At 54.6% G+C, this 23,517-nt stretch overlaps 1 protein-coding gene across 9 annotated transcripts in view; it reads left to right on the top strand.

The window, feature by feature from the left end:
* IQSEC1 (IQ motif and Sec7 domain ArfGEF 1) overlaps window positions 1-23,517 on the top strand; it is a 176,827-nt gene that overhangs the window by 111,104 nt on the left and 42,206 nt on the right. For all 9 annotated transcript variants that reach the window (XM_003894065.4, XM_009200179.4, XM_009200180.4 and 6 more), the window contains one exon: window positions 20,614-20,908. In XM_003894065.4, the coding sequence (XP_003894114.2) occupies window positions 20,614-20,908 (295 nt within the window). Of the gene's footprint in view, window positions 1-20,613; window positions 20,909-23,517 lie in introns of those variants that run through there.

The following is a 23,517-nucleotide window of genomic DNA, read 5'->3' on the forward strand; positions in this document are numbered from 1 at the left end:
AATGAGCCTCTTGATCCTTGTAGTCATTTGCAGATGCAGGATGTTTAGCCCAATGGTTAGGGAGGCAGATTCTGTAGTCAGACTACCCATAACTCTAACTCCAACTCTAACGCCAGCTCTGCTCCTCATTGTCCCTATGATCTTGGGCACCTTCCTTAGCCTTTCTGCACCTCGGTTTCCCCATTGGTAAAAGATGGATGACAGGAGAAGGCCATGGAGTTGTTGTAAGGATTCAATGAATGAATCCATGTAAGTGCTTAAACTGCATAGTCAACACCAGATAAATGGCATCTTTTAGCTGCTGTTTTAGGCCTGAGAAGTTTAACTGTGTGGAATTGGACCGTGTTACTTGTTTGGGGAGATGTGTTCCTAGATGGGAGTGGATTATTCATCTTTTTGGCCACAGACAAGACCAGGGTTAAAAGAGAGGGGTGCAGAGAGGTAGTGGTGAGGGGAAGAAGTTAAAGGGCTAAAGGACTGCAGGCTGCTGGTGGTGTGACAGATGGCATACACAGTAAGAAGTGACTAAGCCCATGGACTTTAGCATGTGCTTGTAGCGTGCTGTCCAAACAGCCCACAAACAAGTGGATGGTTAAGGGTATTAAGAAAATCACTTTGCCTGTGGATTGGGGAAATTGCAAAGTAAGGCAGCTTGCTCTTGGGCTGGGATGAAGATTTCTTTAGACAGGATGGGCAAATGGCCTGCACCATGTGTAAGAGACACCCTGAGGTGTACGGACATCAAGGTAGAGGCCCCCAGCCCTGTGTCAGATGGAGCAGAGCTGTGGCACCTCTGGAGCCTTCACCTGGTGGCCTATGCTAAACTTCTGAGGCTTTGGGCAGGTCTGGCTTCCTGGTGGTACCTGGGGCTGCTTCTGGAGCCTAATAAGGCCCAGAGCTCCAGAGCCTGACCTCAGGGGCAGTGGCCTCCAGTCCCTGGTTCTGCTGCTCAGTCCTCTCTAGCTGGTCTGTCTGCCTGGGAGGGGAGGCAGCTTGCTGCAGTGGGCAGAGGTGGCATTTGGAGCTGGAAAAACTTGGATTCCATTTCTGCCCCTTCCTGGATGTGTGGCCAGGGCAAGCTGGTCCCCACTGCAAGCTGCTGCCTCCTTGTCTGTCAAATGAGAACAATGGAGGGAGAGGCAGTGTGGGTAGCACACACACAAAACAGGTGACCATGCGTGCTGACAGGAAGGGGAAAGGAAGTCAGCTGGGTTTGGGCAAAGCCTTAACTGTTTTTGGTGGGTCTGAAGTTGGCACAGGATTGAGACTGGGGCTGGAACAGGCTACAGAATGAAAATGGTGATACTGGCATTTGAATGGCCTTTGAACTTCACACATACCTGTCTGATTGGAACCAAGAACCTTGTGAAATCATGACATTATTCTCATTTGACAGATGAGGAAACAGGCTAGAAAATGAAAATGACGAATTCAAGCTCTGCAGAATGTAGACCTGGTCCTCTAGTTAATGTATGGACCCTCTTTCCCCTCCCTGACGTTGCTGGGGAGCAGCATGTTAGAATGGAGCCTGAGGCAGAGGCAGGGAGGAGCAGGGGGCCAAGGAGGAGCCAGAGAGACAAAACCTGCAGGCACCAGCTGTGCGCACCCCAGTGGCAGCATTGGGTTCCCTGAGCAGCCACCATGGATGGCTACAGAGGTGCACTACCATCAGCAGAGTGGAAGGAGAATCATTGGAAGCGCCGCCCAGTGCCTGCAATCTCAAAAACATGTTCACCAGCCCCGGGAAGTCATCTGGGCTAAGAACCACCCTCAGATTCCTTGACAGGATCAGGACAACTGTCCACCCGAGATGATGGGGGAGAGGGGCTGGAGTAGCGCCAGGCACCTAGTAGGTGTTCAGTAAACGCCAGCTGCTGTGATGACCCCTACCCACTGCACTGCTATTCTCCCCAGCCGTCATCATTATTACCATTGCAGCGCTGCTATTCCCGTGGGGTGAGGGTGGGGTGGAGAGGAAGTGTTTGGGGAAGCAGCTCTTTCCTCTGCTGCTAGGGGAGGGGGAGGTGCGGTCTCAGGAACGTGAATTCTCTGTTCCCTCTGGGCCATTCATTGACTGTTCTCAGAGCTCAGAGCCGTCATTTAAATGAGCAGGGTTTGAGTGTTTTTTGTTTGTGCTTAGTAAAAATGGCAAAATGGCCCAAGAAAATAATGGGCCTTGATGTGATAGCAGAGTCTTAGCGTTATTTTTAGCTTTTTGTTATGTAAAATTTGCAGCGTACAAAAGTAGAATGGTATAATGATCCCTATGTGCAGTTTTATTTCATTGCCCTAGATTAGTTTTAATCCCAGACATTTTGTTGATTTTATATCAAGGACCTGTCTCATGGTTGGCCTCATTTCTAGCTTTGGAAAAGTTGTATCACTGGGGCGGGTGCCTAGGGCAGGCCACAGTGTCCCTTGAACAGCCCTTAGCTGTGTTGGTCCAACTTGGGAACTCTGAGCTTGAAACAGTTTCCCAGCCTGGTGACCAAGTAGCTTCTGACCCATTTGGGGTGCCCTGTGTCTGGAAGTGACTGGAATAGGCTAGGCCCATGACTCCTCCATCAGACAGGGCCTTCCTGGGTCAGGGTAGGAGAACTCGCTTCTCTTCCGTCTCCCTAGGACCCCTGGAAGGCAGGGCGTGGAATGGGCTCTCAGCTTCTCTCATCGGATCGGGGGTCCCCTGGGTGGTATTGTGGCTCTCAGCTTCAAGCTCCACAGGGTCTCCCTGTTGCCCTGGCTTTCCCCTTGCCAGATGGTATAGCCAGGCTGCGGCCCCTGCCTCCCTCCCAGACCCGTCAGCCCCTCATCTTGCTGGGCCCCTGGGTGGCCATTCAGCACTGGGGGTCCCTGGGCCTCTGCCCAGCCCTCTTTCCTTTTCCACTTCACGCAGTCTCTTCCTTCCTGGGGTTTCTGATCTGGCTCCAGCCCAGGCCCTGACATCCTGCCGCCCACCCAGCAACCCTCTCGAGGGGTCTCATGGGCACCTGTAAATCTGTAAGTTCCAAAGGGACACGTATTATCTCCCTCTCCCCAAATTGGCTTCTCTTCCATGACTTCATCTGATCCTCTTGGGCTTCACTTAGAATGCCAAAGTCATCCTGGACACCTCCCGTCACCTTTACTCGCCTTTGTCATCATCACTGGGTGCCGTGCCACCCCACATTACTGCTGGGCTTAGAGGCAAGGGCTGACACATTTCAGCCACTGCCCTCAGTATGAATGTGTGGTTGCTACCCTAGCTCCTAGCACAGTGCTTCGTACATACAGCGCCCCCAACCCAGCTTAGTTAAAAACAAGCCACACCCTAGGCACGGCCACATCCCAGCCAGGCGCCCCTCGTGCTCCCCAGGTATGGGTGCTAGTGTGGAGTCAGATGGTCTGCGTTCCTTCAGACCTCTTCCTCTTTGGCCTGCTCACCTCCCTCTAGCCCCCATGGCACCATGCAGTGTAGCGAAGTGGTAACAGCCCTAAATCGTGACAGTGGCAGCAGCTACTCTGTGCATTTCCTGGGTGACAGGCCCCAGGCTGAGGATTTGTGTGTGTATTATCATATGGCCCTCACAGCAGCCCTGCTGGGTGAACAATACTCCCATTTTATGACTGAGAAACAGACACAGAGAGGCCAAGTCATTTGCCCAGGGCCACACAGCTCCTGCCTGCTGGGTACCAGACAGTTGCCAGGGAAGAGCTCTGTGTGCCAATGTTGTAGGTGGGGAAGCTGAGTGCGATAGTGTTTCCTACTCCCAGCCTTCATTTGTCCCAAGACCCTTTCTGTGCCCCTGCACTGGGTGCTGTGGGCAGATCGCTGACTTGCCATGGGGCCTGGCAGCTGCTGTGCTGCAGGTCTGGGCAGCACTTGCACCAGGTCCTGCAAGGGCAAGGGGAGTTCAATGGGCAGACAGGGTGGTGGACTGGCCCCGCAGAGGGAAGAACGTGACAGGCAGGGAGGTGGCCCAGCCAGCCTCGCCCCTCCTCACGTCCTGTGTGAGTCACATGGCCTTGGGTAAATTACATCACTTCTCTGTGCCTTAGTTTCTTCATCCACAAAATGGGAAGATGATAAAGTACCTACTTCAAAAGGTTGCTTGAAGCCGAATGTAGACTGTGGACCCTGGTGATGATGATGTGTCACTGTAGTTCATGGACTGTAACAATGTGCCACTCCAGTGTGGATGTTGATAGTGGCTGTGCCTGCCTTGGGGCAGTGGGTACATGAGAACGCCATACCTTCCTTTCAGTTTTGCTGTGCACCTAAAAAAGACCAAGATTGTCTGGGCCAAGATGGCCACAGCGCAGGCCCTGGCTGGCAGGGTGGGCCATCTTCTGCGCGATGGGCATCTGTCTCCTTTCTGCCCACACCCTGTCCAGAGCTAGCCTCCCCAGCCTGTGCCTCCAGCCTGGCTCTCCCGGAGCGTCCCTGGGGCCCAGCCTAGCTCTGTGTGCTGGAGCCTGCCACAGAGAACTGCTTTATTTAAGTCCATTTGGTGCGTATGGAAATAACTAGAGGCCTCTGTATTTAATTTGGCTCAGCCAGGAAGATTTTTGGCTCTGTATGTGTGTATATTCTGAAAAATCTTTCTGAGTGAGCCCAGGGGTTGGAAGCTTCTGGTCATCTCTGTGCACTCAGAACCAACAAGAACCACCCTCCTTAGCCAGGGGCAAGCATCTGGCAGAGTGCAGGCTTTAGGAATGGTTAATGAAGAAACTAAAGGAAGAACGGGAGAGGGTGAGGCCATGCAGATGAGGTCATGGCAAGGGAAGCAGTCTTGTAAACTTTGTATCTTGAGACCAGGTAAGCTGTGGCAGAGTGGAAGGAAGGAGGCCTTTGGAAGCATAAAGCCCTCTACGCAGGCACAGAGATGGACGTATCTGGTTTCCTGATCCTGCAGGGCTTAATTTGGCGCTGGACTGGGGAATACTTCTCCTGATGTCCCTCTTTCTCTGACCTGGACAAGCCCAGCCAAGACTTGAGGAGTTGAGGGGGTTGAGCCTTCCTCTCTGGCTGATGGCACAGAACAGAAACAGCTCCACGTGGGATTTACAGTTGACAAAGTGTGTCTTCCCTCAATTCCCACGCTCCTGTTGGGCAAGCAGGGCAGGAGTGATGCCCATTGTGCAGATGAGACAACAGAAGCCCAGAGAGTGGAGGGCCCTTGCCTGGGACCACTCAGCCTGGAAGTGGGGGAGCTGTAGAGAGACCTGGTCTCCCGATTGCACCTAGAGCTCCCCACCACGCTCCCCAGGAACGCTTCTGGAGCCGTTGGGCATTCCTCCAAACTCAGGTTGGCATTCTCACAGGTGGACGGAGGGGGCTGCCGAGGGTGGGGACAGCTTGAATTTGAACCTCAGGACATCCTCTTAGAGTCCAGTTTTGGAATAAACACCAGGTATCAGATGACTTTGAAAATTATATCCTAACCCTATGAATCTTAGGAACGAGGGCATCTGGTGAATTGAGGCTTGGTGGTTATGATGACCATGGGATTGTGGATTGTGGTCACTGTGATGATGTTAATTTGCTAGAGCCTTGTAAAAACCACGCACTCTTAGGACCCAGTGGAGCAGAAGGCCTTGGTGTTCCCACCGGCCATGCAGAGCTGTGGGAGTTCTTGAACCCTGCCTCTCGGGAATTGGTGTTCTAAATTAGGTTTCTTGGGAACAACTAATCCCAGGCTGTAGATCCTAGTTCTTTTCTTTGCGTTGGGCCTAGAATTTTGGTCCTGTCTAAGCATCATAGGCAAACATGGATGCTGCCAGTAGGCAGGAAGAGAAGTGGTGACCCAGGTATGCGTGGGCGATAGGGAGTGGTGGGGACTGTGGCAGTGGTGGGGACTGTGGTGGTGACGGAACATGTGCTGTCTGATGGATGCGGCTGCCGCCTCGCTTCATCTGACTGTTATCAAGTGGGAATATGGGCCCAGGGTGGCCAGGTCCCCAAGATGAGTCAGAAACTTAGATTTTCATATAAAATCTTAAGATGCTGAAATGTTAGTGATTCATTCTAGTTTTTGAAACACTGGGCCACAGAGAGCATGTTTTGTGGATCAAGTTGGGCCAGGGGCTGCCAGTATTGGAGACCTTGTGAACCCCCCACACAGAATCTGTCTTCCAGAGAGCTCTTTGCAGTCCGAGGTCTCCTTATGGGGAGCAGCCGGGCAGGTGCTAGGTCTCCTGACCAACTCTCCCAGGGGTGAGGCCAAGGGTCCCTCACCTTGGCCCTGGCCCAGGTGGCACTCGAGAGAATAAAGGGCTTTGCCCAGCCCCTCTCTTTAAAGGCTGCCTGTCCTGGGGTTGGCTGCAGGATTGGCGTTAGGGGATGACTTTTCCTGTTTTAGGCCTGTTGCCCTGGGTTGGGGCCCCTCTGTGGCACTGATAGTGATGCCTGTAGTGGTGACACCTCACCAGGCAGAGGCCCTGGCTGGGACTGATTGTAGGGTGTTTGTATCGGCCCCCAATCCAGAGCCTCACAGCCCCCCTGCCAGCTGGCTCTCCGCCCAAGTGAAAGTGCAGGTTGCCAGCCTGTGGAGCCAGTCTGCCCCCTGCTTCCTTTCTGAGGCCCCGCCAGTGCCCAGGCCAGCCCAGCAGGCCTCCCGGGACTGTGGGAGGGTGGGGTGCGCACAGGGCAGAAGCAGCACACAGAGAGCTGAGCCCAGGGCGTCCTCAAGGGGTGGAGCTGATCTCAGTATTCCAGGTTCCTTGGTGACTTGAGGCCTGTGGGACAGTGTTTTCAGCGCAGTGAGCATGTGTCTGTACGGTGGAGAAACTCACAGTTTCCATAGTCGTTTGGTGTCTCCACAACCCAGCTGCAGAGCAAAGGAGGGGTGTGGACACAGCTCCACAGTCACGGGGCTCTGCCAGGCTGGGCTGCGTGTCAGCTGTGTGACTGTTGAGCCCCTGTCCTCTCCAGGCTTTGGTGCTCCCACCTGTAAATGAGAGAGCAGCAGCCCTGCCGTCGGCCTGTGGAGTTGTGGGAGAAAGAGAAGACAGCCAGCCGTGCCTTGGCACTGGGGACTTGTTCTGCCCTGCTCTGTGGCTCTCCATCCTGAGCGCGGGGCATCCTGTCCTGACCCCTCTGTGTTAGGAGTGCTGGCATCTACTTCCAGGGTTGTGCAGGTCCCCTAGTCACTAGCAGCATCATTCATTCATTCAGCAGATTCAGACTGAGCACCTGCCGTGTGCCCAGCCCTATTTAGGCACTGTGGAAACTTCAGTGAGGAAAACAGACAAACACTGCCCTTCCGGAGCTGACCTCCTCATGGGGAGAGACAGAAATAAGAAAGCAGGATAAAAGATGGAGTCAGATACGGAGCCGTGCTGTGAGGAAACCTAACAGAGATCCGGGCAGATGGCCCCTGCGGATCCCTCTTTTCCTTCTCTCCTGCTGAGGGAGACCCCTCTCCCCCATGTTTGCCACGCAGCCCCCATAAGATGCCCTGTGACATTCCCCAGGGCCTCTGCCAGCCCTGGGCTCCAGGCTGCCATTGATCCACAACCACTAAGGCCCTCGGGCTCTTTCCCATGGAAGCCCCTGAAGAAGTGAGGGGGCAGGGCAGATCTGATTCCAGGTTCTAGGGGCTGCCCTCTCATCCCCAGCCTGTCTCCTGGAACCTGCATTCTCATCTCCATAACCCACTCACTGGGCTTTTTGAGTGAGAGGGCCTCACAGCAGCCATGGAGGGTGGCCTGGCCCCTGCAGGCTGACGGTACTCTTTATGTTTGGGAGCGAGGCCTGGGCTGGGGAGGCTGGAACCACCACCTCCCTGGGGCTGGAAAGACTGCCTTTGACAGGATAACGGCTGCCTTGGCTGTGTGGCCCTGGGTTCACAGGACATAGAGACCTTTCTTTGTGCCCTGCCTGGCTATGTGCTGATGAGAATAAGCCCTGTCTGAGGACAGGAGGTCTCTCCTGAAATAATCACCCTCTAATTAGGCATGGCATTAGCTGTTGGTGGGGCTTCCTGGAACACTCCCACTGACTCCACTGTGAGGCCATGAAGGGGCAGCCTTGCCCCCACTGTGCAGTTAGGAAACCAAGGCTCAGAGAAGTTGGGGTTCCAACTCAAGTGTTGGACTCTAGCCCAGAATGTTGCTGCCACTCCTGTCATGACAACATTAGGGTGGTAGGCGCCTGACGGAGCTGTACAGAGTGCTCGGGACCAGAGGGCAGGGGCAGTGCGAAAAACTGCATCTTCCTTCGTATGGTTGGGTGACCTGAGAAGCCCCCTGTACCTTGACTGCTGCCTGACTCCTCATGCCACCTGCCCATCTCGCCAGCAGCTGCTGACATATAGGGAGATGCTGAATGTTGGATCAGTAAGCAAAGCTCTAAAAATAGCCTTCCGCTTTGAAAAGTTCATTGTTCGAGTCCTATATTTTTCTACATATATAAAAGCCACTTCTGGAGGCTTTTTAGTCGTTAAAGATAATGCTACAGCCTGAGGCGGAGCTGGGCCGGGCCTTATCTGGGCCTCAGCAGGGCAGGCCTGAGGCCAGGGCAGGGGGATGTCAGTGAGGCCGATCTCCACCCAGGGTCCTCTTCTCTGGAGGCAACTGGACAGTCAGCCTCAGTGTCCCCCGCGGATGGAGGCCGGGCTGCCACGGCATTTCCAGACTCTGAGGGGCCATTGAACAGGTCTGTCTACGGCACACGGAGACCAAGAGGCATGGAGACAGCGCTGTGGGTGTGCTCCCTGCAGCCAGGCACAGGGTTGGAGGCATTCTGCGTTTCCCCCTGACTTGCTCAATTCAGACCTAGCTTCCTGAAATTGTCCCTGGCTGAGCCCCACCTTGCTGAGGGGATGAAGGATCAGGCCCCGTCAGCAGCTGACTGGCCTTCCTCCCTGCCCATCAGAGAACAGTGAAGCCCCAGAGGAGGGTTTCAGCCCTCTGGTGGTGTGCCCACCCACCAGCCCGACCTCTTCCTCCTGTCAGGGTCGCTGCCTGTCACCATTCATATATGCTGAGGTCTCTTCCAGCTTAAACCACATGCCTTCTTGGAGTCCTCATCCCTCTTCTGCCACCTCCCCATCTTCTCTTCCTTCTCAGCCACATCCCTCCAGTTGTCTTCAGAGGCCTGAATAGAGTGCGGGAGGGAGCCAGCGGACTTGGGGAAGGCTGCGCTGAGCAGCAGGAACAGCACCTGCACAGGTCTTGGGGTGGGAGCATTCCAGAGCAGAGAGGAACAGCCAGGAGGCCAGGGGGCTGGGCTGGAGTGACCAGGGGGTTCAGTGGAGGGTAGCAGGAGGAATGGCTGGGTCTCGCAGAGTCTCCTGGGTCAATGGGAGGACTTGGGCTCTAAATCCCACCAAGTGGGATTAGAGAGGAGAATGTGGTCAGGATTGTGTTTTAACAGGACCCCAACTGCTGGGTGGAGAGGAGTGGGGTAGGGTGGCATGTGAGGCTTGAAGAGCCTGGAGAGGCCGTGGCAGTCATACAGGGAAGAGATGAGGGCCACACAGCCTGGCAGATGCGGGATCTGTGTTGAAGACGGAACAGCCCGATGTGCTGACAGATGGGGAGGAGGGTCTGAGAAAGAGTTGCCAAGAGTGACGCTCAGCGAGCAGCTCCGAGGACCCCAACCACACCCCACTGAGATGGCAAGGCTGTGGGGAGCTGGCCTGGTGTGGGGAGCTCAGTTTGGAGCCTGAAGTTGGGCTGTCTACTAGGGCTCAAAGGGGCAGTGCCTGGGCAGCAGGATGTCTGGTTTCTTGGGTTCCTCTGCAATTCCTGGATATCCTCATTTCTCCAAACCTGGGAACTGGGTAAATGCAGAAACCCTCCTGACCCCCACCTTCTCCCGCTGGGCCCTGTGGGGGTGACTTCCGGATTGTCGCGTTTTAGATATGGTGCTCCTGGTTAGCCAGTGGAAGTCACATGGGATGTTTAGGTGGCCGTCACCTCGTGCCAGTGCTTCCTACAGATTCTTACTCTAAATCTTTCCATGTGAGGGCCACAGCCCCACCATCCCCTCTGTCCCAGACCTTGGCAGCATCTGGAGGCTCTGAGCACGGGACTCAGTGTCTGTGCCCATTACGTGTGCTCCTCCAGGGCTCACTCGTTCCCTCTCTGTCCACCCTCCCCAGGTTTCCACTGGGGGTACTGCGACTGCACCCCTCCTGCTCACCACTAGGTCGTGTTCATCCGAACCTTGCCTGCCAGGGGAGGCGACCAGCGTTGCTGGGCCTTATCTAGGATGTCCTCACCCTACTGCTCTCTAGGAAGGACCTCAGGAGTCTATAAGTCCTTTTGGTCAGCAGCCAGGCATCATTCTCCTAGAACTGCTTGCCAGGCTGTAAGGCTTTAGGCATCGGTGGGGATGCTGCCTCCCCTCAAGACCAGAGAAGGGGGTATGGCTGACTGGCACTGGAATGGCCTCCCCTGGGAAAGCCCTCACTATTCCTGTCTTGCTGGCTACACCAGTTAATTCTATTTCTCTTCTTTTATTATAATTTTTTTTTTTTTTTTGAGATAGAGGTTCACTCTGTTGCTCAGCTGGAGTACACTCCAAGTTTCACTCTGTTACCCAGTAGTGCAATCTCAGCTCACTGCAACCTCTGCCTCCCAGGTTTAAGCAATTCTTGTGCCTTAGCCTCCTGAGTAGCTCGGAATACATGCTTGCGCCGCCATACCCAGCTATTTTTTGTGTTTTTAGTAGAGACAGAGTTTCATCATGTTGGCCAGGCCAGTCTCAAACACCTGGGCTCAAATGATCCATCCTCCTTGGCCTCCTAAAGTACTGGGATTACAGGCGTTCGCCACCATGCCCAGCCCTTTTATTATAATTTTTAAAAAGTTTTTTAGAGGCAGGGTCTTGTTCTGTGGCCCAGGCTGGAGTACAGTCATGTAATCATAGCTAACTGCAGCCTTGAGCTCCTTGTGCTCAAGGGATCCTCCTGTCCCAGCCTCCTGAGTAGCCAGGACTACAGGCATGAGACACTGTTCCCAGCTATTTAAAAAAAATTTTTGGCCGGGCGTGGTGGCTCACGCCTGTAATCCCAGCACTTTGGGAGGCCGAGGCGGGCGGATCACTGCAGGTCAGGAGATCGAGACCATCCTGGCTAAAACGGTGAAAAACCCCGCCCCTACTAAAATATACAAAAATTAGCTGGGCATGGTGGCGGCTTCGTGGTCCCAGCTACCGGGAGGCTGAGGCAGGAGAATGGTAGAAGCCGGGAGGCGGAGCTGTAATGAGCCGGGATTTCCGCCACTGCACTCCAGCCTGGTACAGAGCGACTCCGCCCCAAAAAAAAAAAAAAAAATTTGGCTGGGCGCAGTGGCTCACGCCTGTAATCTCAGCACTTTGGGAGGCTGAGGCAGGCAGATCACGAGGTCAGGAAATTGAGACCATCCTGGTGAACACTGTGAAACCCCATCTCTACTAAAATTACAAAAATTTAGCTGGGCGTGGCATCAGCGCCTGTAGTCCCAGCTACTCAGGAGGCTGAGGCAGGAGAATGGCATGAACCCTGGGCGGCGGAGCTTGCAGTGAGCGGAGATCACGCCACTGCACTCCAGCCTGGGGGACAGAGCGAGACTCCGTCTCAAAAAAAAAAAAAAAAAAAAAAAAATTTGTAGAGATGGAGTCTCATTATGTTACCCAGGCTGGTCTTCAACTCCTGGCCTCAAGTGATCCTCCTGCCATGGCCTCCAAAGCACCGGGACTATAGACACTTGCCATCATGCCCAGCTAATATTTTTTAAAAATGCTTTGTGGAGACAGGGTCTTGCTATGTTTCTCAGACTGATCTCAAACTCCTGGCCTCAAGCAATGTCCCACCTCAACCTCCCAAAGTGCTGGGATTGCAGGCATGAGCACCGCAGCTGGCCAACTTTATGTCCCTTCTTTACACACTCAGTTTTCCTTTGAGGTCCATTTCTTTGTGTCCTTGCATTCTGCTCCTTGGGGCCAGGCTAGCTCTTGGGGACTACCTCCAGTCCTGAGAGCATTCCAGAGTGGGAAAGACTAGAAAAATGACATGGATTTGAATCTTGGCTCTGCTCTGTGCTCTGCAATCCTGAGCAAGGATCACAGTGGGCCCTTCCTGAGCCTTCATTTTCTCATCTGGAGAATGGGAAGAGCAGTGCTTTCTTGACGGGCTCATTGCAGGGATGAAATCTGTGTACTTAGCTTGTGCTGGGCTCCCCCATTGCATAGTGGCGTAGTGGGTGAGCATATGTGTGGGTGACCCACCCCCAGCCACATCAGCCCAGAAAGACTGATTTTCCAGACCCTGCTTGAACACCTCCACTAACCCTTAAAGCAGCCCCTTCTTAAATTGCTGAACTGTTCAAAACTGCTAGCTGTCTGAAGCTCCTGCCCCTGGCCTCACAAACCCACCTGTTCTCTCTGCACCAGGACCACCCTGCGGAGACCTGGCAGGGGTGGCGGCCGCCCCTCTCCGGCTGTGCCGTCCTTGCTCTTGCTCAGAGGATGTGCCCCACCCGCCCCCAAGACCCTGCCTGGCTGTGTCCCATCCCTCCCCGAGACGGGGGCATAGAGATGAAGATAGCCCGGTGCAGAGCAACACCATCCCCTTCCTTCCTCTGGGTGACTAACCTTGGTTAATGTGGCTTAGGCAGAGAAGAGCCACAGAAAGCCCCAAGAGGGAGCTTGTGAGGGCTGGAAATGAATTGTGCCTGCCCAGTCTAGGCTCCCTTTCTGGAAATCAGAAACCCTGAAAGCAGAGTGTAGGGGAAGCCACGAGGCCTGGAGGCGTGATGGGCATACGTACTTCAGGAGGCTGTTTTGCTCTGGCCTGTGCGGACTGCCAGGAGTCTGGCCTGAGGCTGCTGGCATGGACATTTAACCACAGACAGGCTTTCAAGATTGCCTGCTTCCTCTAGCATGGGGCCCGGCCCACTCTGAAGAGGGTGGCTTTGCTGTGTGATGTGGCCACCCGCTGGCCACACATGACTACGCTTATTTCTCTGATTTATCTCATAATCATGCACAACCCCAGGACCCCTAGACTCTGGACCCAGCCCTGTCCAAGCTGCCAGCAGCATGCTTTTCCCCTGAGCAGCTGGGCAGGAGAGGCCCTGGTGTGGGATCAGGTCCCACACAACCCTGTCTTATACTCACCACCTTGACTGGGTGACTCAACTCTTCCATCCCTGAGTTTGTCATCTGCAGAAGGGAGCAGTCCTAGCTACCTCCCAGCGATGGTGGTTGAGTTACAGGTCATGTATTTTAAACACACCCGCCATGGCATCTTGTACCTGGCAGGTTTATGGAGAAGTTGCTGCTGTATAATTCAGACCGTGTAAATCTGTGTTTGCGTATGTATATGTGTGTATATACATGTGTGTATGCCCCCTCTGTAAGAAGTTGCATAAGCACAATGGGTAAGTGTTTGGGCTCCCTGGCCAGACTGCCCATATGCCCTTGGAGATGGGTGCCACCTCTCCGTGCCTGCAGGGTATTGGGAGCACTGAATGGGTTCCATATACAGCTTAGAACATCACTAACCATATAAACATTCGCTGTTACTACCATTGTCGTTGTTGATGTTGGGGGTGAACAGTAGGTCACTGCTTTCATCTTGTCCCCTCATTGGTGCCCAGAACCTCCCCTGGCTAACATTTTTCTTGAGAAAAGTCATTCATTACTTCATAGGCCATAATTAGAGACATCCGTGACTGAGAGGCCACAGCCCCCCTGCCCTGACTCACTCCCTGGCGAGTCAGGACGTGGCATCCAACAGGTCTGGGCTGAGGGGCTGGGGTTGGACTGTCTGCCTCTCTCACCCATCCCCATGAGCTCCCCAGTCCAGGGAACGGGCCAGTGGAGGGTCTCTGGGTCCACCCTGGGGTCAGGCTCTCCAGCCTGGAGGTGGGTGTCTCGCAGAGATGGTCCCAGCAGCAGGCAGGGTGCAGGGCAGGTGACCCTGGCTTGGGGCACTAGGCTTGTCTGCCCTTCTGCCTCCAGCTGCTGGGACTTGTAGATCAGAGAATAACCCTAGACAGTCATTGAAAATGAGCCAAGCACTTTCTTAAGGACCTCACTGTGTCAGCTCCACTAAGTCTCCACAGTCCTGTGAAGTAGATACACTAGTTACCCCCATTTTAGAGGAAAGGAACCTAAGGCACAGCATTAGTTCCCCCTGTGGTCACACAGCTAGTAAGCAGTAGAGCTAGAATTTCACCCAGGAGCCTGCTTAGCCCCTTGCTTGGCAGAAAGGCCGGGTGGGGTGGGGCAGCAGGAGGAAACTCTTCAAGTTGTGTTCTCTGTTCCTGTGAGGTGTCCATTGCAACACTGTCCTGTAGGGATCTAGCGCCTCACCCAGCCGTGTCCCCACATAAAACTCCACATACCACCTCCATCACAGGAAAGCATGTTTGGAAAACTGGAGATGGGAAAAGAGCTTGGTGACCTTCCAGTGACCAGCACTTGGAGTCCCTGGGCTGGGAAAGGAGGGCTCTCTGTGCCTGAGCCCACGACGGGCTCTGGGACAGAGTATGGATGCATCCACAAGCAGCTCCAGGCCCTTATGTGCTCTCTGGCCCTGTCCTGGGCCTGTCCCACCACCGGGGGCCCATCCTGGACATACAGAACTCGTCTCATGGGAAGGAGCAGGCCTCCTGCTCCTGGCCATTCCCATCTTTGCTGGAGGCCAGGGCTTCGGGGGATGCTTGGGCAGTTGTCTCCCACCCTCACAGAGCAAGACTTCCCCATGGTGCAGGTGGACTACACAAGAGATCAGGTGATCCCCGGGGTGGGGAAGAGTGTGTGGAGTAAGGGTGGCCTTGTGGAGGAAGTGGGATTAAGCTGAGACCTCCGTGTAAAGATGGCAGACTCAGGTCGTATGGCGCTGGGATAGAGGCTTCCAGCCAGGATTGGAGTCCCTTGTACCACCTTTCTGACGGGTGTCTGACCTGCTGCAGCTTGCACACCTCCGATGACAGAGAACTCACCACCTCTTCAGCAGCCCTAACCACGTGAGAGTGGCCTTCATCGGGTCAGGTATTGGCAGTCATAGTTCTGCCTGCAAGAGAAATCTCTAGCCTCAGCTTGTCAGCCTGTCAGAGGCTTGATGATGGGGATCACATCATCTCCCCGAGGCTGCTTTCCTCCCGGCTGTACAGCCCCAGTTCTTGATAGGAGCATACTGTTATACTGCTTCCTGGCATACCGTTATTTGGCCTTGGCAAATAGAGTCCATCTCACATGCTAGCTGGGATCAGTTATATGGAGTGCTGTGTTGGAATGAGGCTGAAGCGTCATCTAAGCTCTTTAGGAGGGAGTCTGTGATCAATTAGCAATGTCTGCCCAGGAGGAGTGGGTGGTGCATGCATGTGTCCCAGGTCTGCCATCCCTGCCCTCAGGCTCTGGACTGTCTGTGCACTGTCTTCTGCTGTGTCTGAGAACTGTGGCGGGCAGCAGGGCTATTTTTGCTCCTGGCTTTTTATTCACGTTAGTGACTGGCTTCTCGGCCACATCATAACATCAGCTCACATTCCTCTTATAGTCCACAAAAAATCCCCAAGTCTTTTTCATAAGAAAAGCCATCAAACTAGATCCTTCCCCATCTTGACGTTATTTCCACTGTGCATACAGAATTAATTTAAATCATCCCCTTGTCGATGCTTATTTAGGTTATTTCCAGATGTTTATAATCAGAAACAACACTGCTGTGAACATCTTCATATGTACTGCTGCACGCATTGGTCTTATTTCCTTTGTACAAATCTATGGAAAAGGGCTGGGCAGCAGCCACCTAACTCTCATAGAATGTTCCAGAGACTCTGAACTGCCAGGAATTTCAGGGACTTGGAACAGGTGCCTCAGCCCATTCCTTGGTCTGCATGTGGCCCAGGTGTCTGAGAGAGATAATAAATTCAGGGGTACAGTTAAGGACTCACCCTGGTGTGTTCCCCAGTCCTGTTCAGTGGGCTGGGTTTGTGGGAGAAGCATACCCAAGGCAACTAAAGTGGGTGGTGAGATGTCGAGTAGCTGAGCTCAGGAGGTCGGGGCAGGGATATGGGAGCCAGTCTGGCTGTTCTCTAACCCAAAGTCCCACCTAGAGACTCATGTATGCTGGTAAAATGTGACTGTCACTTTACAGCCAAGCTCTGTCACTAGGGCATCTGTGTTTCTGCCCTAGAAAGGGAACAGTTGACATAGGATAGTTCTTCCTGCCCCAAGAAGAAACTGGGTAGAGCTGAGTCCTAATCAGGAAGGTGGGGCTGAGAGCCCAGAGCTTCAGAGTGTTGCTGTAGAGCAAAACATCTTCACGAGTTCAGCCAGAAAATAGTCAAGCGCCCACATCATTTAAGTTTGATAACTTCCTGTACTGATGTATACTCCTTGCAGCAGAGTCCTAGAGTGCCCATGGCTGCATGTACTTGTCAATACTGGGCATTTTCACTTAAATTATCTTTGTGTTTATCAGTTCAGATAAACTCAGAAAAGCTTCTTTTTTAGGGTCTAATACTGCACTGCGTAGCTGCTGATTGGGGCCATCAAGAGGTGATGTCCTCTGGCTCAAAGTGCGTTCATAGCTACATGGAAAATTCCACGCTGTGCTCACTTTTGTCCACGTTTGCTGAAGATCCGTGTGGTGCCACACTGGTTGCAGTAGGATCACCCAGACATTTCTTTCTTTTGGGATGGTTTGAAGTTGGGTTTGATTTTTTTTGGAGTGTGGAAGGGCTGCCACATTGCACAAGCTGATGCTATTCAATAGACTCAACAGGACCCGGGGACAGATTGAATGGGGGCGTTTGAGTCGGGGAAGGGACTAAACTGATGACCCCCAGGACCCTGGCTCTGGGATGGAAGGGAAGACTGGGTGACTGTCAGACCTTCCCTTCCTGGAGAGGGAGGCCCGGCCTCTTCCAAGCATGTTCAGGACCTGCTGACCCAGGGCAGCCAGGAACCCAGGAGTGCCCAGAGTGGAATCTTGGGCTGCCACAGGTCCAGAAAGTCTGCCCCAGGCCACCACCATCGCAATCCTATCCCCAAAGATGCCCTGCCCCAGGGCCCAAAGCCACCCTGCACTACCAGCGCCAGGCACTCCCATCTCCTGCCCATCCTGAGTTCAGTGGCTGCCGCCTGATCTCTTTCCACAGCCCCGTCTGCCCCACACCGCAGCCAACTGGGAACAAAGGCCCCTCTCAAGTTCTCAGGCAGGCCTGGGCCCTCACTCACCCCCCACCGTCAGGGAAGGATGCCCTGCTCTGCCTGCTCACAGTGGTTTCAGGCCAGGTTAGAAAGGGCTTGGTGAAGGGTAGAATTCCTTCGGACTTGAGGTGAACATTGCTCCTTCATCCTGGGTCAAGGGGCAGCACAGTGAGGGTCCCACACTCCCCTCCCTGGCAGAGCCTCCCTGCAGCTCAGCAGCAGCCCGTGGACCACCAAGGGGCTTCCTGCTTCAGCTCCGGGGACCTGCAGGGAAACCACCTGTCCATCTCTGTGCTTCTGTGAACCTAGGGTGATGAGACAGTTTTGAATCCTCCTCTTAGGAGTGGAGGCCCGGCTGCATCTCTTTAAGGATGATGCTGTTGTTTCCTGTCAGCCTTTTGCTTGGAAGCACAGATTTGGCCCCTGACTGAAGTGTTTCCAGTCCAGGGCGTGTGTGATGTGTCCCCAGGCTGCAAAGACAAGGCGAGACAGAGGGAGGTGCACAGGCCTGGAGCAGAGGCGTGGGCTCTGGGGTCAGACAGTGTGGGATGGGCTTCCCGGCTGAGGCTGTCACTCCCCTGCAACCTGAGGCTCTGGGGCCTGAAGTCTGAGATGGAGACTCATTTGCTCTTTTGTACAGTTGATTAGGTTGGTGAGTATTGTGAGGTGCTGCTCAAAGCTTTAGCAATAGAATGGGAGGATTTTCAGATCTGTTCTCCCCCTTTCCCCCTACCAAGGCACACACACCAGGCCCAAAGGAGGCTGCTGTGGGTGGGGGCTGCAGGGGAGGGAGTTGGGAGACTCTTATGATGTGGAGAAGAATCTTTTTTTTTTTTTTTTTTTGGAGGGGGGTTTTTCCTTTTTCCCCAGGCTGGAGTGCAGTGGCCAGATCTCAGCTCACTGCAAGCTCCACCTCCTGGGTTTATGCCATTCTCCTGCCTCAGCCTCCCGAGTAGCTGGGACTACAGGCGCCCGCCACCTCGCCCAGCTAGTTTTTTTTTTTGTATTTTTTAGTAGAGATGGGGTTTCACCGTGTTAGCCAGGATGGTCTCGATCTCCTAACCTCGTGATCCGCCCGTCTTGGCCTCCCAAAGTGCTGGGATTACAGGCTTGAGCCACCACGCCCGGCCGATGTGGAGAATCTTGAAGGGTGGTGTTCCTCAGATGGCTTGAAGGCATCGAGTCTAACCCACCGTGTTACTGATAGGGAAACTGGGGTCTTGTAGGGAGGGGCAGCCTGCCCTGATTCTCAGTCCAATGAGGGCAGAGCCAGGCAGAGAGCCCTAGGCCCCTCTCTTCATTCAGGCTTTTGCTCAGGAGGCCTCTGTCATGGCCCAGCTCCTGGAGAGTGGGATGGGCATCCCCTGCCTGACCCTGGAGGCCACAGCCAGAAGTCTTGCCCTAATCTGCGGGCCGCAAAGCAGTTGCTGAGATCCACAGCCCAGCCCTGGCTCACGGCAGAATTGGCAGCAAAGAGCCGCCACTCCCTACCCCCTGGGCCACTGACTGTGCTCTCTGCTCCAGGCCGCCTGCTGGGGCCCCCAATCCGGGCTTCCCTGGAGCCAATGACAGTCACATTCTGCACTGGGCGCTGGGGTCCTGCAGGCCTCATGAGGAGCAGCAGGGAAAGAAGCAGAGCAGAGCAGGGCTGGACCCGCTGCCCCAGGCTGTTGTGTGCAAGGCCTTCTATTGGTCTGAGGAAGGCACTGGGAGGGAGGATTGCAGCTGCGTGGGGTCCGTGTGCCCACCTCTCTGCTATGCCCATCTAGTGGGACCTCCAGCCCGGCCCCTGGGAGAAAGGGTCTTTCAAGGTCCTTCCAGCCCAAGGTTGAGTGATCTGACAGGGACAGGGCACCTGGCAGGCTGACTGGACATTGTGTTGGAAACTGTGACGTAACTCTCTCCCTTCCCTGTTCGTCCTACACTGAGAAGCCACCTGCAGCGGAAACCAGCGTCTGCACACAGTGAAAAGGCTTGCGAGTTCCGAGTCGGGATGAGCTCGTCAGCCCGTCCCGCAAGGCCCCATCAGGGGCCCTGCTCCCCCATGGTGCTTGGAGACGTCAGAGGAATGTGTACATGTTGCAGGGACAGAAGGTGGTGAGGCGGAGGGGAACACTGGGTCTCAGAGTCCCATCACTTGGGCTTGAACGCTGACTCACCTACTTCCTACCTGGGTCACTCTGGCACCCCCTGTAGGCCTCAGTCTCCTCACCTGGAAAGGGGGAGTTGATGGTTCCTCTTTGTAGACTGCTTTCAAGATTTAGAGAAAATGTATATACAGCATTGTATGAGTTTCCGGACTCGCCGTGACAAACACCACACACGGGCGCCTTCGACCACAGATGTTTATTGTCACATAGCTCTGGAGGCTGGAAGTCGGGGATCAGGGTGTAGGCAGGGTGGGTTCCCCGACGGCCCCTCTCCTTGGCCTGCAGGTGGTCTTCTCCTCCTTGGGTCCTCGCATGCTGCTCCCTCTGTGTGCGTCCATGGCCTCATCTCCTCTGCCTACAAAGACACCAGTCAGGCTGGATCAGGACACCCCAGTGACTTTATTTTAATGTCATCACCTCCACAAAGACCCTGTTTCCAAAACACAGTCCCGTGCTGAGGTGCTGGGGGCCAGGGCTTCAACACACACATGTGGAGGGCACAGTTCACTCACGGCAACCACCAGCACAAGGGCTGGCCCCATGTAGGCATACAGTACAGAATCACTTTTGTTAATTATTGGAACTTTTTTTTTTTTTTTTTGATGGAATCACGTTCTGTCGCCCAGGCTGGAGTACAGTGGCGCAATCTCAGCTCACTGCAGGCTCCGCTTCCCAGGTTCACGCCATTCTCCTGCCTCAGCCTCCTGAGTAGCTGGGACTATGGGCGACCGCCACCACGCCCAGCTAATTTTTTGTATTTTTTTAGTAGAGACAGGGTTTCACCATGTTAGCCAGGATGGTCTCGATCTCCTGACCTCGTGATCTGCCCGCCTCGGCCTCCCAGAGTGCTGGGATTACAGGTGTGAGCCGCCGCGCCCGGCCTTTTTTTAAAGTTTTTAAATCAGTGGTGTATTCAATGCAGGTGGTAGGAGAGAAGGTGACAGAACTGGCTGAGTCAGTAATTGCTGAGCACCTGCTCTGTGCCAGGCACTGCTCTAGGCTCTGGGGATGATCAGCAACCCAGTGACCAAAACTGCCGTCCTCAGGGAGCTGGTATTTGCATGTGGGTGATGGACAGTGAGCAAAATCAATGAGGAAGGTGTATGGGATGTCAGAGCGTGGTGCGCTTCACAGAGAAACTGAATCCGAGTGGGTGGGGTACTGAGTGGAGGGGCTTTGCAGGGTCCTGCCAGCTGCATGTGTGGACTCAACTGTGGGGTGTGAGAAGAGTGGGCATGGGGGCTCCTCCAGGAACATGGTGGGGTTGCGCCCCACGGCCCAGCATCGTGTTCAGGTTTCCTGCTCACCAGAAGCTTCTCGCCTCTCTCTCCTCTGCAGCGTCGAGGGCGAGGCCCCCAGCAGCGAGACTGGCACATCCTTGGACAGCCCCTCGGCCTACCCCCAGGGCCCCTTAGTGCCTGGTTCCAGCCTGAGCCCAGATCACTACGAGCACACGTCAGTGGGAGCCTATGGGCTGTATTCGGGGCCGCCGGGGCAACAGCAGCGCACACGGAGGCCCAAGCTGCAGCACTCGACCTCCATCCTGCGCAAGCAGGCCGAGGAGGAGGCCATCAAGCGCTCACGCTCACTCTCTGAGAGCTATGAGCTCTCCTCGGACCTGCAGGACAAGCAGGTAGGCGAGCACAGCCCCTTGGGCCACACATGCGAGCACAGGGTAGCTCTGCCCACCATGTATGCCCCCACCAGGCATGGTGGCGGCTCTCTCCCATAGACTCGAGTTGGGGTGCGTGTGGGCTGAGGCTGAGGACTCTGCCCCAGTTCCAACTCCACCTGTGGCTGCTCTCAGGAGCCTCTTGCCCCAGCTGGCTCTTGCTGGCGTGTGTGAAGGACCTGGATTGTCTGGCATTCCTTCTGGGGACTTCCAGAGAGTCGTCTTCACATGAGGCCTTTGCCATGGCCCAGGTTCCACATCCTGTGTGGCCCAGATCTGGGGGATCATGATAGGTATCTGAGCCCAATGTCATCGGGACACACTGGGTATGTGGCCGGCCACTGAGGTTGTAAAGACCCAGGAGAGGGCTGAGGGAGGGAGGTCCATTGACAGCATGAACAGCACGAGCTCTGGAAAGAACCTCATCTACGGCCAGCCAGGGGAGGCTGCTTGCTGTACCCCTCCTGGCTCACACCTCCCTACTCCTGTGGGAAATCCCCCCACTGAAGACTGCACCCCTCCCCCAGGGGCCTTGGCCCTTAGAGGTGGCCCAGATCCACAATGTGCTTAGGGCTGGGCTCGAGGGAGGACAAGAGGCAGCCTCTCGGGGTTGAACCAGGAGAGGAGAATCCTGGGGTGCAGAGGGAAGAGCGAGGACCTGAGCAGTCCCTGGGGAGGCCAAGAGCTCTCGCTTCCAAGTCCCTCCAAGTGCAGTGCACAGTAGGTGTTTTAATAAGGATCTGAGTGAATGAACAGATGGGTGAGTGAGGGAGTGAGCGAGCCAGTGCATGGACAAGCCCCATAGCAGTTTCAGGCTTCAAGAGAACCTGGGTTCCCAGGCAGCAGCTCTGCAAGCTTGCAGGGGCAGGCTGGGGAGGGCTGTCAGACTCTCCCCAGCTCCTGGGCACTGAGCTCTAGACAGCTCCTCCAGATGCCCAGGTGGCCGCCTCTGCCCCTCCTGGCCCCAGGACCCTTTCCCATCTTCCCCAGACTCCATGCTGCAGAAGCCACCTGGCCTTCACTCCCACCCACACCCATCCTGTGGCCCCACCCGCCCTCTGCTTGCTCCGAGATCTTCCTAGTTATCCTTTTTCTTTAAAAACAATTTTGGGGGGTTTTATTTGTTTGTGTTTGCTGGGAGTATAGATTCAAGTTGCCCTGAATATGTGCTCCCCTTTTTGTCCTTTAAAGAGTATAGTTCTGGGCCTGGTGTGCCCCAACTTCCTAAGGGAGTGGTGCAGATACTGCCTGGGGTTGCAGGATCATCCCCTCTCTTGACAGGGAATCCCCCATCAGCCCCCTCCTCACCTGGCTGTTGGTGCTGCCCTGCAACTTAAGCCAGGCCGACACAGTGCAGAGCAGCTTCTGTTCCCTTTATCCGTGATGCCCACATCCAAAGTGGACCATGGTTTATAGTAAGAGATGTTGGCAGCAGAGCCATTTAAACAGAAAGTAGAAAGGTTGGGACTTAATAGAGGCCTTTGAAGAGAATTATATGCTTACTGTGGGCCTAATAGGACTCCAGCTATTCATTTTCATTCCATGCATATTATCTGAACGCCCACCACACACCAGATACTGTGCTGGGTGCCCGTGACCGAGGCAAGGCCCCTGCTCTTGAGCTCCACTGTGGCACAGGAGCTGGACAGGAGCAAGTTAGCAATGCAGAGGCAGTTGACTTCCAGAAAGTGATGCAAACTCTAGGGATTCTAAAAATTGGGGAAAGAAATCGGGTGGCTATGGGAGGCAACAGCATTGGGTAAAGCTGGTTGGGAAGACCTCTCTAAGGTGGCATTAGAGCTGGCTGTTCCAGGAAGAGGCAACAGCTGGTGCAAAGGCTGCTGAGTGTGTGAGATGGAAAGGAAGGCCCGGAAGAGGTACCAAAGAGGTGAGAGGGAGGAGGCAACATCAAGGACCACTGAGCATTCGATGCTCCACCGAGCTTCCCGGAAAACTCAGCAAAAGTGGGAATGGGACAGATTGCATGGGAATCACTAGATGAAAAAGTAAGGTGCCCGATTCCATGAGGAGTTTTAAGTCTGGATAACAGAGTCCGTTTAGTGAAAGGAGCCCAAGGGCCAGTCTCCTGTGCTCTTCTGGCCCCTGGCCCACTGTGCCCTTCAGTGGCTTTCTGTCCCTGAAGCAGGAGACTTGAGTGGGTGTCAGATACTGTCCCTGTGTCATCAAGAAGTGACATTCTTCCCAGTTCCTCTTCCGCACTGCTCAGAAGTTTGCCTTGAAGGGACAAGTGAGGGCCGAATGGGGGAGCCCTGGCCACGGGTTCGACTCCTCTATCCAGGAACCACATGCCCTGGGCCAGCGGCTTCCCTCCCCTGAGCGTCTTGTCCTTGCTGAGAAGTGGGGTAGCAAAACCCCTCAGGAGAGCAGAAGCTGCTGTGAGATGGGATGAGGGTGTGGGGGTCCCCAGCACACATAGTAGATGGGCACATGTTAGTAGAATCCCCTCCACTGGGTCCCAGGAAACTTTTCGACCAGGCCTGGCAATAGTTCCATCCCAGAAAGAAGAATGACCCACAGTAAGTTTGGGGACAAGGAAGAGCAGCCCCAGG

Source organism: Papio anubis, chromosome 2 (genome assembly GCF_008728515.1).
Source record: "Papio anubis isolate 15944 chromosome 2, Panubis1.0, whole genome shotgun sequence".
Classification (NCBI taxonomy): Eukaryota; Metazoa; Chordata; class Mammalia; order Primates; family Cercopithecidae; genus Papio; species Papio anubis.